The sequence below is a fragment of the Cavia porcellus genome, unplaced genomic scaffold, assembly GCF_034190915.1.
Source record: "Cavia porcellus strain 051 isolate PalLab524CR breed Dunkin Hartley unplaced genomic scaffold, mCavPor4.1 scaffold_20, whole genome shotgun sequence".
Classification (NCBI taxonomy): domain Eukaryota; kingdom Metazoa; phylum Chordata; class Mammalia; order Rodentia; family Caviidae; genus Cavia; species Cavia porcellus.
The window spans coordinates 32,773,903-32,793,480 of record NW_026947503.1 but is presented as its reverse complement, the minus strand read 5'-3'; the positions used below and the strand labels follow the sequence as shown (position 1 = coordinate 32,793,480).

Below are 19,578 nucleotides of genomic sequence, written 5' to 3'. Positions count from 1 at the left end.
ATTCTCAATGGACAAGTTTGAGAGATGCCATTGCCCATAAGGGCTTCTGGAAATGTGGGAGCTGGACAGTGCAATCGGTATGCAGTGGTTCAAGACCAAGGCTGTTAATAGTACTGTACAGCACAAAACACAGAAGGACCTGCTGACCTCAAGTTGAAATCGTTGTTTGATCATATTCATGAGTCTAGAAGAGATTTTCCCCCGAGTAACCATGGAGTTACCACAGTCCTAGCCTATAGCTTGACTGAAGTCTCAGAGATACCGCTCCACTGCTCATTTAGACTAGTGGTTCTCAGCTGGTGAGGGTTTGATCCCATCCTGTAGGTGACAAATGTCAGTGTCTGCACATATTTTTGATTGTTGCAATTGGAGGGCATTACTGGCATCCAGGGGTAGAGGCTGGGGATGTTGACAGTGCTGAGACTGAGAAGCCTGGGATAGACCGTTGTGAGTCACTTCTACTTGGCAGCTGAACTAGACCTGTTCGTGTTTGTGTGGAAGAATCAGGACCAGTCTAGGGCAGTGGTGGTGAGCTAGGGCCTGCTTGCCACAGTGGGCTATTTGTATTATTGAAAGTTGTAAAAGGTTCACCATCGCTGGTCAAGGTGGATGGCCAGTGTCAGCTACAGTGGTGCCAAGCAGGGCCATGGCGAGTCAGCGGGCTCATCTCAGGACAAGTGCTCCCTGCTGTCACAAGCTCAGTGTGTCTGAGACTCCCATTTCAAGGAAGGGGCAGGGACCAGATGGGAGGTGGTAAGGTTATAGTTGGTTAACCTTGAGTTTGTTTGTTTGTTTTCATCAACTGTTAATCTCATTTCCACATTTTATTCTCTATTTCTTTTCAGAGACTGGGGTCATTAACTGTTGCCTCCACAAGGGAGTTGAAGGCAAGCTGGAAAGGTGGCTGGCTCTTGTTTTAAGAAGTTCTGAGTTCAAGGCCAGCTACATAATGAGTTCAAGATGAGTCATTCACATGGTGAGACTCTGTCTCAGAAAAGCAAAAATAAAATTGAGTACAATGAAATAAAAAGAATTTAGGGATTTGAACTGAGCTGTATTCCCAGCCCCTTTCTGAGGGAGCATCTTATTAGCTTATCCAGACTGGGCTCAAACTTGTGATCTTTAGTATGTTGGGTGACGGGATTGCCGGTGTGCACCACCATGCCAAGCTGATAGTACATTTTTGAAAAGAAAAATTTTATTAAGCTGATGTCTGTCAGAGTCATATCAATTCTAGGACACAAACCAAGTGTCCTAAGCCTATAATCTCAGCACTCAGGAGGCTGAGGCAGGAGGAATGCCTCAAATTCAAGGCCAATTTGAACTATATAGCAAAACCCTATCTCAAAAACAAAAAAGTCCCACAAGATGTACCTACCCCAAAATTTGCCTTTTCTAGGCCTAAGAAGTCACATTTTCCTGGATAGCTCTTGCTTCTCTTGGATTAATATGATGTGATTGGAAAGTGTTAAGAATGTAGACTTTGGAATCAGACTGACCTGGATTTCTATCCCAGATCCTTCACCTGCTGAAGGGTGACTGTGTAAATCACTTCCTCGGGGAGCTTCATGGGGGAGAGATATTAACCTTAGGATTGTTGCTGATTATTGTTTTTGATTATTTCAGACCTGCCTGAAATAATCAGATAAAACTCTTGACCCAGGGCAATCCCACCATATCCTCATCTAGACTCTGTTAAATAGGCAACTTGACACCTTTCCCCTCTTCACCATGCTTCTTTCCATCATTCCAGAGGCCTCTTATGAGACTACAAGAGGATTTAAGAGTGAGGCACATCAATGGCACCACAGGATCAGAATGAGATGGACCATTGGGCCAGATAGGGAGGCTTCTGGGAACCAGAGTGCTGGACCTGAGGACGTAACCGACAGAGAGCTTAGCTCACCTGGAGTGTGTCCTGGTGCAGGGTCCCTCAGCAGGGCACCTGGTGTCATATACCACGTAGGGCAGGAGGGAGACTAAGCTGAAGAAGGAGAGTATAAAAAAATCCAGGAAGGAGTCCCAATTCCAGCACTCCTCCTTGTGAACAAACTAGAGGACATTCCCATAGAATCTACAACAGGTGTTGACAAACTATAGCCCGCAGGCCAAAGCTGGCCCACCGCTTAGTTTTATGAATGAAGTGATACTGAAGTGATACTGACATACAATTGTCTGTGACTGCTTTTGTGGTACAAAGGCATTAGTGAGTAGCTGAGCTGAGCTATTGCAATGCAGACTCTGTCTGTTTTACAGAGTTTAAAATATTTATTCTTAGGCTTTTTATAGAAAAACTGCACTGATCCCTGATCTAGAGGACTTCATTCACATTGCCTCCAGTGATAGGGCCATCAAACTTGGAGTTAGGCAGACCCAACCATGATATGAATGGCACCACCTAAATTGTGCAGTGCACAAGCTAATCAACTGTAAATATCAGCCCTGCCTGAGAATTTACTGCAGGTTTGTGAAGGTTCACAGAGGGGAGAAAGCAGTATCTGTGAAATGTCAGCACCTCACAGGGGGACCATATTTCCTGCTGAAAGTCAAAGCATAAAGGTTTGGGAGGATCTGAGCAGCTGGGGGAGGTGAGTCTAAATTTAGATTCTCCAAAGCCGATTTGTAAAACAGAACCCCAGGAATCCCATAAAGGGCCAGTTGGCCCAGTGTCTTGTCCTTGCTTTGAGTTCACATGTTAAAAGGTCCGGATGAGTGAAAGAATAATTAATTGGCTTCAAATGAACTGTTGCAGGAGTGAGAAATTGGTGGGGGGCTAAAGCTCCATTGTCATAAGTTCATTTTAGTGCAAGGCTTGCCCCAGAGTCACGGGAGCCTAGGCAGCCATTGAAAGAGCTACCTGGATTCCTTTTGCTAGCTGTCATGCTAGCACAGATGAACAGGCGATCTTTCTGTCTTAAATAGTGAATACCAGCTCCCTAAGCTTGAAATCATACCTGAGATTCCAGGCAGCTCTGAGCCACCACCTGCAAATAGAGAATGGCCGGGCTTTGTCCTGAGCAGCCGCTTCACCCTGAGAGCTGCTGAACCCTCACGGAGGCCACATCCAGGTGCCACTCTGTCCCCCTCCAGGCATGATGGGCCATGCTTCTCAGTATATCATGCCCCGACCACTAATCTAAGGTTTCACAAGGAGATGTTTTGCAAATCAGTCCACTTGTGGAGAATGCCAGAGAGTTTACAATAAACATTGCAGAGGAATCAGAGAAGGGAAATTTTAAAATGAAGAGATTTGAAAAGAAGGACAGAGAATTTGGCAGACAAGGGCTGCCTGGATAGAGTGTTGAGGTTCTGAGAGGAATTCGATGCTGACAGGGTGAAGTTCAGGAGCGTGGTCTTGTCTGAGGAGATGGGCATGTTGTGAGAAGAGCAGCCGGAGGCAGAGGCACGCTGACCATCTAGGAAATGTGGGAGGCACAGTTCTACAGGCAGAGTTCATGGTACTTGGGGTCCTTCCTGTGCACAGTTACTTCCTCTGTGCGCTGTGTCTGTTGTACTTGTGAAGCTTAAAGTCAAACTGGAGAACAGAGATAAGACGCTAATCAGCAGCCCAGGTTAGCATATCATGCGTGCCAGACACTACACAGGTGAGCACTGCAGGTGACCTTAGAAAAGGAAGAAATGTCTCAGAAAACTGAGACAGCCACTTCAGAGAGGAAAAGAGACCTCATCTGGATTCTGAGTGCTGGACAAGATGTCAGCAAGTGGGAAGGAAGCCGGAGAACATGTCAGGAACCAGGAAGGCTCAAGCAGAAAAGCCAGACAGGAATTAGGAGTATATTTAGAGGTTCAAAAAGACGTAAATTGGCGTGGCTGGAGTTGAGCCCTCCCAAGGTAACATGGTACCTGCCCACTATGGCTGGCAGCATGTTGGGAAGCCCTCTGAGAAAGAGATACACATAGTCCCTCTCATATATGAGAGGAAAAGAAAGTTTAAAAATAAATAGAACACTTCTTAATTATTCACATTATCTGCATTGCAGCAATTTCCACCAAATCCTTTCAGTTTGCTGTGATGTTGTGGGGTCCATTCCGTCTGTTTGCAACCAGTGGGAACTGGAAAGGAAAGAAAGCTTTGCATCTCTCCTCATAGAGCAATATATATAATATGTCTCTCTTGGCTATGCCCTTGGGAACCAGAACACCTGCCTGGGTAGAAGTGTAAGAAGCTTACCTAGCTTGGTTGCAGGAATCAAAGCGCAGGCAGAATAGGGATGTAGGGCGCTTTGGTTCTCCAGAATTTGGCATCCAGGAGGATTTCACTAGTGCAGACCAGGGAATAGCTTGGAGGGTGGCCCCAGCACCAAGTGGCCAGATGTCCATGAGCAGAGTAAACAGCATTCACATATCCATGCATGGAATGTCTGTTAGCCCTAGAAGCACTGAACTGGTGCTTCCAAAGCTCCATGGTCCTCATTTGCAGTGAGAACTTGGATCAGAGCCCGTAGGTAGAGATGTTCTCAATAGTCAGAGATGCAAGGATGAATATCAGTTCTTCAGTTGCTTGGTAGGATGGTTAATGAATCTGGTTAATCAGAGATGCCAAGGAGGCTGATACCATCCCCAGTTAAGGATCATGGAATTTATTCAGTAAGATTCCTTCCCAGTAAGAAGTTCTATACATCTATGATGGTTTTGCTGCTGGACCCAATAAAAACTGCAGAGCAGAATTTCTGAAGAGTTGACAAGTCATCAGCAAAGTTAGTGACATCTTATTTAGATCTAAGGGAATTTTAACAACAGCAACAACAGGCAACAGCTGTTGAACACTTGCTATGTTCCAGACCCTTGGCAAATTTCCTTCATTAGTTCTCAAAGGAAATCTGAATAACTACCATTTCTGATCATTTATGTTCAGTAATTTGCCTTTTTAGAGTGTTGAGTTAATGGTTGCTTTTGTTTCATTTACATTTGCAGAATAGTGCAGAGTTCAGATAGGAAAGTGTCCCTACAGGGGGCTCTGCAGCAGGATGAGCATAAAGAAGCCCAGCCAGGTTTCCTCCTGTGTGCTGGATACAGTGTTCTTTCTCTGTGTATCATGGAATGTATGAATTTAGAAAACCTGCCACTTTCTTGGAAGCTACAGTTCAGAGTTCTGAATTGATGTTGCTAGTTTTACAAGTTTTGTTCTCCAAAGTTAGATCCTATGCTTGTAATTTGAGTCCATAGCCCCCAGACAGGAGGGAGGCAGTCAAGTTTGGATTAGACCCATTGCCTTAAAGAGCCTCATAGCTCTTTCAAAAACAGTACAGCCCACCTTGCCAGCCTTGGCATAGTCCTGGGAAGTCTGTGCCCTCATTTCTGGGCAGAGAGACCTTTTATATGGGTAGGAGTATAGTTTCCTTGTAATTTTGTATGTGTGTTTTTGCCACCTACATGGAAAGCAAGCAATACAAATGTCACTAAATTTTAGTCTACACAAATTTTGTCTTAAAATATTGAAGAACATTTGCAAAAGAAGAAAGAAAAGAGGCTCACTTGGGAAAACAAGACTATTGATCTTTTATTTTCTGTCTGCATCTTGTTCCTTTTGACTCTCACCCTTCCTAGCTAGCGCTGATGTCTGTGTTTGGAAAACATAACCATTTAATTCTGCAAACGTCAGAAGGGATGACTCCCACCCATAGTCTGCACATGCTAACCTTGAGGGATTGGACACTGACATAAAAAGCACATCCTCTGATGGTCTTATCAAATCAGCTTGTCTCCCCTCTCTACCCAGGGAGCTCTGCACTCAGGGAGGGTGTTGAGTTGTGCAAAGCTGGAATCCCCTGAGCAAGCAGTGTTTCAGTTGGCTGGAGAGATCAAATAACACTTGGGCTGGTTAACAAAAGACGCAGTGGGAAGGTGTTGGAAGCCAGAGTGTGGAAATTTACCCAACGTTGTTTCTTTGACAGGGAAGGAGACTCAGCCTGAAAGATGCCACATTCCTGCAAGCCCTTTGTGGACAGCAGAACAGTCTCAGTCAAGGTGGTGTGGATACGTGGGTGAAAAAGAATGCTACCCACATCCAAATGCTCTGGAGGATCCTGGCCTGGGAGCTGAGTTCCTTTCGGACTTGAGACATCAGGTGTGACTTGGTATAAAGCTTATGAGAGGCACTTGGCTTTCTATAGCTTTTTTCCCTAATACTCACCAGACTGGTTTGGTTTTTGAATTCTGAGGTAAACTGATTTAAAAAAAAAAGCTGACAGAAATAGAAAGAAGCCCCTAGAAGTCTCCAGAACTGTCTGACAGGATTTCTTCATACTACTCAGAACACAGAGGGCCACTCTGATACAGCTGAGCTTTGGACTTTTTTTAAGTGAAGGAACACAGCTCAGCAAACAGCTCCTGCACTTCAACCAGAAACTGCCTCTTACAATAAGAATTCAAAGGGGAGAGTTGCTGCATATTGTACTCTTAGACCCATGGTCTCAGAAATGTCACTTTCTCCCAGATAATAATCCTGGCTTTTCCATCTAAAATGCTAGATTTGCAGGAAGGATGAGCCATTGTAGCATCAAGGAGGACTCAGGAAGCAGAAGAGTTGCTGGACAGCCTTCCCCACCCAACTGAGGAAAACAACCTGAACTTCCAGTGCAACTCGGCCAGTGGGGACCTATGCCAGGAGCAAGAGCATAGGTCGGCTGCGGGACTTTGCAAAATGAGGTGTGCTGGAGAAATCACTAGCCAGAACTTGGCCTTTCCTACCTGCCCCTTCATCACACGGGCAGTCCTAGGACACTGAGCCAACAATGGCTGAGAAGGGTGACTGCTTCGCCAGTGTCTACGGGTACGACCTTGGTGGGCGCTTTGTTGACTTCAAACCCCTGGGCTTTGGTGTCAACGGGCTGGTTCTGTCAGCTGTGGACAGCCGGGCCTGCCGGAAGGTAGCTGTGAAGAAGATCACCTTGAGCGACACCCGCAGCATGAAGCACGCACTCCGGGAGATCAAGATCATCCGGCGCCTGGACCACGATAACATTGTGAAGGTGTACGAGGTGCTGGGGCCCAAGGGCACCGACCTGCAGGGTGAGCTGTTCAAGTACAGTGTGGCCTACATCGTCCAGGAATACATGGAGACTGACCTGGCACGCCTGCTGGAGCAGGGAACACTGACGGAAGAGCACGCCAAGCTGTTCATGTACCAGCTGCTCCGCGGGCTCAAATACATCCACTCCGCCAACGTGCTGCACAGGGACCTGAAGCCCGCCAACATCTTCATCAGCACAGAGGACCTTGTGCTCAAGATTGGGGATTTTGGGTTGGCAAGGATTGTTGATCAGCATTACTCACACAAGGTATGTCTCACTGGAGGGGCTGCAGCCAGTGGTGCATAGAATCCTGAAGAATGCACACATTCCAGATGGTATTCCTCAACCCATAGTAATCAGGAGAGAACAGTCAATATTTGGGGCCAGCTAGAAGGTGCTAGAAAGATCCCTGGCCTGGAAAACTTTAGTTGGGGGGAGTGGCACAGAGACATGGTTCCCAGTCTTGATTCTGTCATGTGGCCGTGACCATTACTCCAGGCTGTGTAAAAAGAGGGTTGGACTAGATGAGCTCTAAAACTTCTTCCAGCTCTGGGTTTAGGAATGTGTGGTTGGTGAACTTGCATCTTGTGTGCTCTTATCCCTGCTGTCCACATAACCATGCTGTCTCGCTCCTGTCTGCTCAGGATACCTGGTGAGGCTTCCCATCCTATGCTTTGGTCAGTCCCACCTGCTCCTTCCATCAAAGCAGACCCATCTTCCTCCAAGTCAGTGGAGAAAGGGAAGGGATGGCTAATCTGATAAACTAACATAATAATGATAAACTAACATAATAATGCATAATCCAGCTAATGACTCAGTTCAGGGACCCAAGGTCCCCTCTCCCCACACTGTGCTAGGAAAGCTGTGGGTGTGAGGAGGCCTGTTCAGATCCCCTGTGGTGGGTAACTAAATCCTCCCCCAGCTACATGGGTCAGATCTGAGCCATGGATCAGAAGATGTCATGGAGACCAAAGTCACACTGACATTTTTTCCCTTAAGGCTTAGACCTCCTCATCCTTGAGCCCTGTCCTTTCAGGAGCTGTGGGTTCTTAGGCATTCTTCCCCTTGCCCTGCCGGGGCCTGCCAGTGTAGGCATGTCTGAGCCCCTCAAGGTGAGCATATCACCAGGACCCCCTCAAGAGATCTTAGCAAAGTGGCTTCCAGTCTCCTACCAAAAACTTTGTACTTGTACATTCTTTATTAGAGGGCCAGAAATATAATAGGGATACAGTGCCCGCCTGGCAAGCATGAGGTCCTCAGTACCAAAAAACAAACAAACAAAAAAACAATGTTATGAAATTCTTTATTAGAATAAATCACCCCCTAGGAAGCAGGTATACCGTGGATTGTTCTTGGACAAGAGCTGGCAGAAGGTGATGAAAAGTAGGGGTGGCTCCGACCTTGAGTTTGCTTCAGCTTTTGCTCTGAGGCCCCACTCCTCTTCTCCCTTCCTGCCAATCAGCCTGGAGCAGCTGCGTGGGACCGCATCCCAGCCAAGGCAGGCCCGACTCGCTGTGCCACCCTCACGGCCTGGAACTGGGGCCCCAGCCCAGTCCCCACATCAGCCCGGCTGCCTCTGGTCATTAGTGCCACAAATACTCTGCCACCTTAACCATGAGCTTGCCCTCTGCCCCTATTCCTGCAACCAGGCCACCTGTCAAAACTGACGGGTGACCCTGTAGGCAGAAATGTCTGTGATGAAAACAACAAGAAGAAAATAGGACTCTTTTCTGTCTTCCTAATGCCCTGGGATGTTTCTTCCTTTTCTTTCTTCTACAGAGCAATGACTCCAAACAATTGAACCAAATCAGTTTTTGTTTAGCAAAAGACCCAGAAAATCCATAAAAAACACTTTCAAACTGGAATAAACCAGTACATTGGAGAATCACCATTGGATGAACAGGCTGCTTTTGTTTTATTTTGATTTGGTTTGATTTGGAGTTTTGCAACTGGGTACTGCTATGTAGTTTAGGCTGGCCTCCAACTCATGGTGATCCTCCTGCCTCAGACTCCTGAATACTAGAGTTCTAGGCATGTGCCACCATGGCTGATTGAAAGGAGCTGATTGAGTGAAATGTCACAGGGAAATAATTTAGAACACCATGTAGTAGCTGTACTATAGTCAGAAAGAGTTTGGTGTGGTAATGATTGGTTGTAGTCATAATTCCAGGGGGATGGCATAGTGTGCACAAATGCCACTGTGTTATGTTAGGACCTGGGGTCCCTTCTGGTGGTTGCTAGTTTGGATGTGAATGGTCCTTGGAGCCTCAGTTTCCCCATCTTTGACAGGAATACCAATCCATTCCCTGTTTGTCCCTGGTTTGTGGTAAAAAATCAAAATGGGAATGAAGGCAGAATCCCTAGGAAAGCAGTAAGGATTCCTCCATTCATTTCAGGATTGTTTGCTCAGCACCCACCAAGCCCAGGCCCATCAGGGAGCAGGGGCTCCTGGGAGCAGCATAGAGCTGTGGTCCGTGATGTTATCTTGCCATACCTTTCCCATGTTGGGAGTTTCAGTTTCCCAGTGCAGAAGAATTTAGATGTTATGACTTACTCCTAATGGGCTGGATTCAATAAATTATCTGTGGGAGGTAAAAAAAAAAAAAAAATCGAAGCTGGTTACTAACCTGGTAGTGCCCACATCATCCCACGCTCCTGGGTTTGGCAGGTGCTACTCACCCCCAGCCTGCTTCCTCCCTCCCAAGCTTTCTGCTTTTAGCTTCCTGCCCTCTTTCCTCCCCCAGCGATGATGAAAAGGCTTTATATTTGGTGCTTTTATTTATCCATTGTGCATTTAAATCAGTTCTCATTTAATCCTCATAATGCTTAGAGGCACTTAGGGCAAATGGTCCATTTAAAAATGGAGAGAAATGGCGTTCCCATGCTTACATGCTGCTGTAGCAGGAGGGGCCCTAGAACTGGGCCCTCATACCTTGCTGGGGGACAGTTGGTGCTTTCTTCAGGAAGTCTGTCTTGACTCTGGGTTGAAATTAACCTGTCCTGCATCTGAACATCCCTGTCACCTTTTCCTGTCCCATAGCCTACATTTTCTAACACTCATTTTCTCTTCTCTTATGTGTATTTGTGACTGCATCTGTTCTCTCCCAAGGCAGAGCATCCCTTGCTCTTGTTCATCTTGATTTCTCTCTTGATTTCTGACCACTGTGCCTGAAACATGACTCTCAAAGAATTTCATTGACTGTACTTAACAGATAGAAAATAGTCATCTGTTTTCACTGCAAATGGGAAGCTCCTGGGTTTCACTGACTCATGTGGCAAGAAGCTTTGAGTCTTAGAAAAAGAGCTCATCATTCTTCCAGACAGAGGACTTGTTAGGGTCAGACATCTGCTCTCTTCAGTGTGCTTGGAGAATGATGTCTACAAACCAAGTCTTGTAAACTTAACCTTACACTGAGGGGTTAGCTCAGGAGTAGAATGCTTGCCTAGCACACAGCAAGCCCTGGGTTATATTCCCAGTACCATTAAATAGACTTAAATTCTCCTGAAGTTTGATGGGTCCTGGTTTTCTTTGATGAAGACTGGGTTCACCTGGGCTGCAGGTAGCACCTTCCTGTGCTTCCAAAAGAGATGTTCCTTTTTTCAAACTGATTTATCTCAGTGTCAGGGATAGGCTAAATGGTTCAGCTAGTGACTGGATTGAGCGTCCGAGATAAATGTGACCTACCCACCACTATGGAGCAGCCTGGCTCTCAGCCCCCTCCATCTTTCTCCTGGTGGATAATATGGCTTTTTTGCTTCCATATTCCTTTATGTGGCACAGGGCCTGCCATGGGGTAGGGGCCCATTATGTTGGTCTAGGGAAGGAGCTACCAGAGCAAATAGACTTCTCTGCAGTAATGAATAGCTGGTCACACTGGGCTCCAAACCACGGTCAGGGAGCCTTCTCTGTCTGTCCACTGTGCAACCTCTGTAGTCTTTGCAAGGTCCAGAGGGCAGCTAACGGGTCTGTAGCCAAAAGATGGGAAGATAGCTTTGGGTGGCAATGGGAGGATGCTCTGATGGCTTTCTCAGCAGAGGCAGCCTGAAAACACAATTGCTTGTGTTGTTACTCACATGACTAAGGTGTGGCCTTGAACAAATCTTCTTTCTTACACAGCTGATTCCTAGAACAAGAGACCTGTCAAAACACCTCATAATTGCCTTGTCTGTCCCTTTCATTTCACAGATGATAAAACCAAAAAGGGATGAGCCCTGCTGGTCAGGCACAGGGAGCACTGAACAGGTGTTTTGATTCTATGTCCACTATTTTTGCTGAACCACACTGTTTAATTATATTACCCAAATGGGGATGGTCATTCCCATTTCCCTTGTTTCCGAGGGTTCTTGTTAGAGTCGAATGAGAGGGTGGATGTCAGAATGCTTCCAAAGGGTTAAGCCACTAACAACTCTGCCCCAATAGATGCCAAGGTAATACCTGGCAGACTCCTAGACATCAGTTCACCCTTCTATGATGACACCCTGCTCAACACCCGTGACCCAGGGTAAGTCACTAGCCCCTTCCTACACCTGGCTTCCCTGCCTGAGGTCATATTTAACTTCCTTTCTGCCCACCTCCTCAGCAAGCCTGCTAATTAGTTCCTTGTTACTTGTGTCAAGAAGAGTTGGCTGAATGATCAGAGCATGTTTCCCTTTGAATCTATCCTATTAGGAAATAGATGATCTCAAAAAGAAAAAAAATGTCCTTAAAGGCTTCCCTGAGCCCTATGTAAACTCTAAGAAATGTCAGGACCCCCTCGGAGAGCACAGAGTGCCCAAGCTGCATGTTGACAGCCTGATTAGTGCTGTGAATGCTTCCCTTCAGGAAAAGCCACCCATGGCCTGGAGAAAGAACCACCTTTCATTTTGCCACAGGGCCCCTGCTGGGGCTCCCAGGAGACTGCCAGACATCTGGTCTCCACAGGGTGCTGGTGGAAAGTATCCAGGAAAGAAAAGAAGAAGGAAGGATTCATCTCACTCCAGGCAATTAGAGGGCTTGTATTTGAGGTGGAGCATTTGAGCAATTCTATATTTTCTATTAGATTGGCCTTCCTTTGAGCTCTAAGCCCTGTTTCATAGCCTGTGTCTTTTTACCTCATTCAAAATCATAATGCTTCTAAATGTTGCCTCCATAGCTCTTTAGGATTCCTTTAAAAACTAAATAAATAAAAGAAGTAGCTCAGGGGTTCTCAAAGTATGGATCCCGACCAGCAGCATGAGCTTTACCTGGAGGAGCCCCCTGCCCCTGGTAGAGACGCAGCCTGTCAGGTCTTATCTCTGACCTGAATCAGAAGCTGTGAGAGGGAGGCTCAGCCACATATGTGTCCACCAGCCTCCAGGGGATTCTCATGCTCTTGGCCTCTTAAGGCTCCTAGATCTGAGTCAGCTGTGACAAAACTGTATCCTTCTAATGTGTTGCTGATGCTCCATGCTACGGTTTTCACATTTGACCACAAAGATGACAGAGATAATGGCGAATTTGAAGCAGGGACCATCACTAAGACTGGCAGCTAATGGTGGGGATTTAAGGCACCAGATGGTTTTGTTGTACCTGTCAAAATGGCCTGTTCCACCTTGCACAGTTTGGAAGAAAGCTACACACACCAATGACCTGCACCAAAAGGAATTCGGTTCTTCGTAGGCATGATTTTAACTGTTAATCAGAGTGATTTCAGAAAATATAGTACCCTAGTGAAATAGTAGATTGTTTCTGTTTCACTAAGATGTTATTTTGGAATAAAAACATTGGTTTCACAATTCAGTAAGAATGAGTGTTTGAGGGCTCCGCAAATTATTGTAGTTTGTTAAGGCTCTGGTTTGATTCAAGGCCCAGAGGAGGCAAAAAGTACCTGAGGTTGAACACAGACAGCCTGCTCACAAAGCCTGGTGCAGGCCTCTGGCTGACAGGGTTTGTGCTGCTGGTCATCCCTGCTTCCCCCTTCTTCTGGCTGCTTGGCCAGTCTTTGATGGCTCCTTATGCCAGGATAACCTGTCTGTCTGAGAAGACACAGAGAAAGCACCCCTAAACCATAAATTCCTTTGAAACTGAAGCCAGGACAAAAAATGTTGATTTCTATGGTGAAAATAGAGTAGGTGACCAAGAAAGTGCCTTTTGGTGTCTGTGGTGTGGTATCTGTGGTCCGGATGGCTAGATGCTCCCCACATGGCAGATGGTAAACCTTAGGTGCAGGGAGCAGGGACAGACTTGCCTAGAGCTCCCAAGTAGGACTGTATTCCATAGTGCTGGCATTGTGAGGGGTCCAGTCACCCACAGAGGCCTTGGGAAAATGGACTCATGGAAGGGAACCTTGCCAAGGGACCAACTAGCAAGCTAGGTCACTTTCTTCTTAAGCTGCTAAACATGTTATTCCAAATCAGTGGAGCTGAAGAGATTTATTTAAAAGACTATGAAATATCCTCTTTTAGATGGGAAAAATATGGCCTCCTGGATTAGAACAGAGGCTGTACCAAAGAGAAAAGTGTCCCCGAACATTTGGGCAGACTTAGAAAGCTAATTTTGAGAGTTTTCAATGCCTCCCTGACCCCTTCTCAGTGCAGAAAAGGTCCATGGAGTAGGCACCACCCGTTGTCTCCAAGTTTGTTGGTGGTCTGTCTTCTCACTCTCAGAAGAACACCATAGCTGGGAAGCAACCCCACCAGGCTGCAGGGCCCATGCCATATATCTGTTAACAGCTGGCATGGACTAGGTGCCAACCAATTAGAGCAGAAACCAGTTGGAGTCCTGAGGCAGGGTCCTGGAGATACCCTGCTTGCCAGGTATTGATCCTTTATTGCCAAATTGAAAATGATAAGTGAAGGAGTAGGAACTTGGAGCAGGAACTTTTTTACCAGCCAGTCTGAAGGTATTTCATTATTCTGATAGCAGGCTGCTCTGTGCATACCAGCCATGCCTTGCCAGCCTCTTCCAATCAAAGCTCGCCCTTTGGAACATGCACATGGGTCTGGCTCTCCCCTGGGGGTGAGCCGCTGATTGAACGGCCCAGAGGGATCAATAGCTCCCTTCAGAGAGTGCCAGCCTATGTATCCACCTGGTACTCCCCTCTCAGTCAGGGCTGGCACCTCCTGTGGCAAGCACCAAAAATTCCAGAATTTAAGAAGCACTCAGTCTGCTAGGGTTGCCAGAAGGGAGCTGGTGCTGATGTGCTGTGACAAATTCTTTGTTACCTGGAAAGTATTTTTACTTTACTCTTACTTTTAAAGTTTATCTTCCTTGAATATAAAATCCTGAATTTATAAGTTATCTTTTTCCTTTTCAGTATTAAAACAAATGTCATTGCTTTATTTCCTATCCCTGTTGCTTCAAATGTCGGTTTTCCCTCGTATCGTAATTTCCTTCTGTGTTATATGTCTTCACGTAGGCTACTTCCAAGATTGTCTCTTAATCTTTAACTTTTAACAGCTTGAGTCTGACATACCCAGATGTGGTTAGATTTGTATTTATGCTATTTGGGGTTTTGCAAACTTATTGAATCTGTAAGTCGATTTTTCTCCCCACTAAACTTGGGACAATTTCAACAATTTGTTTTTCTGTCTCACATTTTCTCTGCCTTCTGGACCTGATTATATGTGTATTTGTTTTCCTGGTATTATCACAAAAGATTGCCCAGTCTCTTTCTCTGTTTCCAGAATGAATTTTTATGATTCTGCCTTCAACTTTGCTGACATTTTGTTCTTCCATCTCTTATTCATCCAGTGAATTATTTTGGATAATGTTCTTTCCTGCTCTAGAATTTAATTCTTTTTTATAGGTTTAAGTTATGTGCTGAGATTCCCCCTCTCTTTACTTATTGATATCATATTTTCCTTAAGTCTTTGAACATATTTACAATGCTATAAAATATACTCAATCCATATGTTGAACAGTTTAGGTTCTTGTTTTCTATTGAGTTTCTTTTTTCTTTTTTTTTTTTCCTTGAATGTGGTTTATATTTTCCTGCTCCTCCAGATTCCCGGTAACTTTTGGTTGTTGCAAGCTTTGAAGTTGATACTCTGAAAGAAATCTGAATTGTGTTGTTCTTCTTTTGATGAATAGAACCTTATTCTGGTTTGCAGTTAATTTACTGATACTTTTCTTGTCCTATCAAGGATTGGTTTTAAGTTTTGATAGGGCAAACCAAAAGTCATCCTTACCTGAGACTCTGATCCTTAATCCTGTGGTATCATCTTTCTGTTGTCTACCTTAATGCTGCAATATTAATAAGGTCTCCCCCTCTGAATGAAGTGGAACTCCAGGATATTCTAACACTCAACAACCTCTCATATCCTGTTCACTCAGTTCCAAAGTATCTTCTTGCTATTGGAATTTGCCAGAGTTCCACCATATATATGTTCCCTCTAGCCTTCAGCCAGAGATCCACGGCTCAAACTTGAAGACCACATCTTCCTCTTTGGTACAATCAAGGAGAGTGGCAGGGTGGGGAAAAAAATCTCATTTTGGGACGTGTCCTTCCTTTCCCTCAGAGATCCTTCACAGCCTATTGTCCATTAGCTGACAACATCTGCTATTGTGTTTTGTCCAGGTTTACACTTTCTTTTACAACAGGAGGAGACATCTAATCCAGTTGTTGCATTGTGATCAGAGGTAGTAGCTCTAGCATTTAAGGATGGTAATGGTGAAAATAATTGATGGCTTTTAAATGTTAGACTATAAGCACCTTGGAGGAAGTGTTGCTGGCTTGCTCATGTCTGTAATCTCCTATAGCATTCTTTATGAATATTATTAAATGGAATTTAATGAGATACCCTTGGGATTGAGTGTTGAATACGTGCTCCTCTTTGTCCCTGAAATCTGCCAATGCTATGATTTGCCCCCAAAGATTCATATGTTAGAGGTTTTGTCCCCAGTGTTATGATGTTAAAAAGTGAGATCTCTAAGACCTGGGGCCTGGTGTAAGATCATTAGGTCACTGAAGACCCTGGTAAGTTTTTGTAAGAAGATTGTCCAAGAGTAAGCCTGGCCCCTCCTTTTCTCTGACTTCCTGTCTTGTGATGAGATCTTGCCCTCTTGCACACATGTCATTCACCATGAGGTGACAAAACCAGATAGACCCTCACCAGAGCCAGCACCATGCTATTTAAAATGTCAGCCTAGGGGCCAGGGATATAACTCACTGACATAAGTGCCTGCCTGACAAGTACAAGGTCATAAGTTTGATTCCCGGTATTGAAAAATAAAATAAAATATTAGCCTCCAAAACTATGAATTAAATAAATTCATTTCCTTCATGAGTTACCCAGCCTCATCTGCTTTATCATAGTAACAGAAGATGGACTAATACACACAGTGAGAGAGTTCCTTTCAGAGAGTCCTCAATCTTGGTGGGAAAGATCTTAGCCTTCCTGTTTTTATTTTATTTTATTTAAAAAAGGAGATTAAGATAAAAGAGGACATAACAACACAGGTCAGAACAGAACAATTTAAGCAACATAGTGTTTCACCACGAGATAACCCGACATAACAGTAGTTACCATAGTGTTTCTTTCCTTGAAATATTTGAGTATAACTTCATATACTATAGCATCAAACATAACAAGACAGTGTAAAACCATTCAAGAGAATGAAAGTATTACAGGGTATTTAGACACAACTAACAGAAAACAAACAATGGTTTCTATATTATCTCCTTGTCTATAAAAATTTTGTCTGTACTATCACATATAATGAAATCCAATAAGATACAACATGATAAAACCGATGGAGACAGAAGAACAACAGCTTGATGGAACTTCAAAATAAAATGATATTAAGTCAGCACTAGCTATTATAATGTCTTACTTTCTTCAAAATAACTGTTCATACCATCACAGACAATCAAATCAAATCAAAACCCAGAATAAAACCATTCCAATTAATGAATGAAAACATTATAAGGTTTCAAAGCAATATAATGGGGAATCATGATTACCACATACTTTTCTGTATTCTTACAATTTCTTACACTAGGGAAACTATTCGGTATTCATACATGTGAGTTTGATTTATAGCCTTCCTGTTTTTGCTCCAGCCTCTGCACATGGGTACTTCCAAGTTGCAGATGTCTTAGAAACATGACACTGTCCCATTCTATAAGCATATTTCCCTTTGTTTACACTGAAAAAAAAAGGTGACTAGAAAATTCAGTCAAATAGTTCTTTGTGTTCCCTGAATTCATTTATTAGCCTTTGCTGTGATAGACTAAGAACACAGTAGGAGGCTGGGGATTTAGCTCAGCAGCATAAGCGCCTGCCTGGCAAGTACAAGGTTGTGAGTTTGATCCCTGGTACCACAAAAAAGAAAAAAAAAAAAAAAAAAAAAAAAAAAAGAACACAATAGGAGACACGGATGGTTCAGGGAATGAGGATCATACTGCTGTGATTTCCCTGATTTTTGTAGCCACCTTCTAGATCATATGTCTTTGCCAGACACGATGGTGCATGCCTATAATCTCAGCATGTAGGAGGCTGAAGCAGGAAGATCCCCATGAATAGAAGGCTAGCCTGGGCTACATAATGAATTCAAAGCCAGCCTGATCTACATAGCAACACCTTGTCTAAAAAAACCCCAAATCACACATCTTTGACCTGGAAAAGACCTACCCTTATCTCTAACTTCATTTGTGCCACCCTATTCACCTTGTGTTGCAATTCACCGGCTTGTCACCATCACCTAGAAAATTCCATACTCTGCTCCCACACTCTGTTCCCTCTGCTCCCACATAAACTCCTACTTATCCCTGCAGATCCTTCTGAAATGCCCCACATCTGCTCACACATTGTGCTGTTCCCAGGGTAGAGTTAATCACTGCTTCCTTCACTTGTCCAAAGCTGTTATCCCACATTGCTATGATAATCTGGGTACACATCTCTTCCTAGATAGACCCTGTGGGCCCTGGGCTAGAGAGTGTATCTCACTTACTTTAATATTCCTAGCATCTAGCACGTAAGTGTCCCTTAATGAACAAGCCACGCCTCTGCCTTTCTATTAAACAAAGCATGGTTCTCAAGAGCCTGCAGGATAGAGCATAACTTCTCACCCCCAGAACAGCTTGCAGATATTGGATGCCCTGTGTCACATCCTCTAAGTGTTCTGCAGGCTAGAACTCTTCAACTCGATACAGTAATATCAGGCAGTGTTCTAAATGCTTGATAGTTGATAATCTACTTAACCCTCTTGACAGCCTAACGTAATAGGTACCATTGTTGTTCCCATTTGACAGATGGGGGCACTGAGGCACTGAGAGTAACTTGACCAAGGTTCCGAAACTGAATGGCAGTTGGATTTTGGGGTTCAACAGATGCTGGCTTTAGAGACCAATCTTGTGCCCCACTGCTTTGGCGACAGCATATCCAGAGTGCACGCTAGGCTGAGTGCCCTTTCAGTGACCTCCTCCTACTTGTCAAATCTTTTCCTAAATTGTGTCTCCCAGAGCAGATCTATATGATTTCATCAGCATGGAGTCAGTGGAAGTGTGACATCTCCGCTCTGTAAATGACACACTACTCAGCCTGCCGAGAGTTGGGGGTTTTTTTGCAGCATGTCACGCTGTGGGCTCATACTGAGCTTGCAGCCAGCTAACTTCTGTTAGCTCCATATTTTTGTTTTACATGTACATGGCTGAGTTTTTAGCTTAAGTAAAAGACTTTCTTTACCCTTCTCTCTTCAACTTCTTGGTCTCAAATATTCCAATCTGAGGAGATCTTTTTGGATTTTTTTAATTCTATCACATAATCTTGCCCTTTATGACTTTATAATTTATAAACCCTTATTCTAAGATTTCACCCATATGGCTAATTAAAATATGCACAAAGAGATTAGGCTAAAGACCTAGCCTCATGGACACCAGACGTTTTTCTCCAGGTCAACACTGAATCTTAAACTAGTATTCAGGTTTAGTTGTCCAACCAATTATTAATTACATAAACACATAAATATGTAATCATCTAATCCGTGTTTCTTCACTGTCCACAGAGCACTCCTAAGAGATTTAGCTGTGTGCTTTGTGAAGATTCAGGGACACTGTCTATAGAATTCTCTTATTTTACTTCATTCCAATTTTAAACTCATCCTAAAATGTTTATAAAAAACACCAAATTTATATCACTGGACCAGCTATAACTTTAATTCTTAGATACACAGACTACGGATGTTGGAAAACATCACCAATTTACTTACTGAAAACCTGATATGTGAAAATCTAAACTTACAAAATGGTGTTGAAGATTAGGGTCTGGTTAAATAAACTATGGCTCACCCACTAAATAGAATGTTATAAAAGTGTTTTCTTTGATGCTTTTTTGTAATCACAGGAAAAATTTTTATGTAATAATGGTGAGATTAAAAAGCATGATACAGAATTGAATAGATAATATTATCCCAGCGTTGTAAACAAGGAGAAAAAAACTACACATAAAATAAGAAAAGCTAGAAGGGGCCGGGATATGGCTTAGCAGCCTGCTTGGCAAGCACAAGGTCCTGAGTTGGATTCCTGGTACCCAGAACAAAAGAGCTAGAACTAACCCCACAATGTTAACAATAGTCAGACAATGC

General features: G+C 44.1%; 1 protein-coding gene across 4 annotated transcripts in view; it reads left to right on the top strand.

Annotated features, from left to right (window-relative positions):
- The window catches only part of Mapk4 (mitogen-activated protein kinase 4), a 148,356-nt gene that overhangs the window by 88,212 nt on the left and 40,566 nt on the right, over positions 1–19,578 (top strand). For 2 of the 4 annotated variants that reach the window (XM_063231643.1, XM_063231645.1), the window contains exon 2: positions 5,916–7,301. The exons of 1 other annotated variant lie outside the window; for it this stretch is intronic. In XM_063231643.1, coding sequence (XP_063087713.1) covers positions 6,756–7,301 — 546 coding nt within the window. In that variant the 5' untranslated portion in view covers positions 5,916–6,755. The remainder of the gene's footprint in view (positions 1–5,915; positions 7,302–19,578) is intronic. One more of the 4 variants, XM_063231646.1, reaches the window with a different exon arrangement.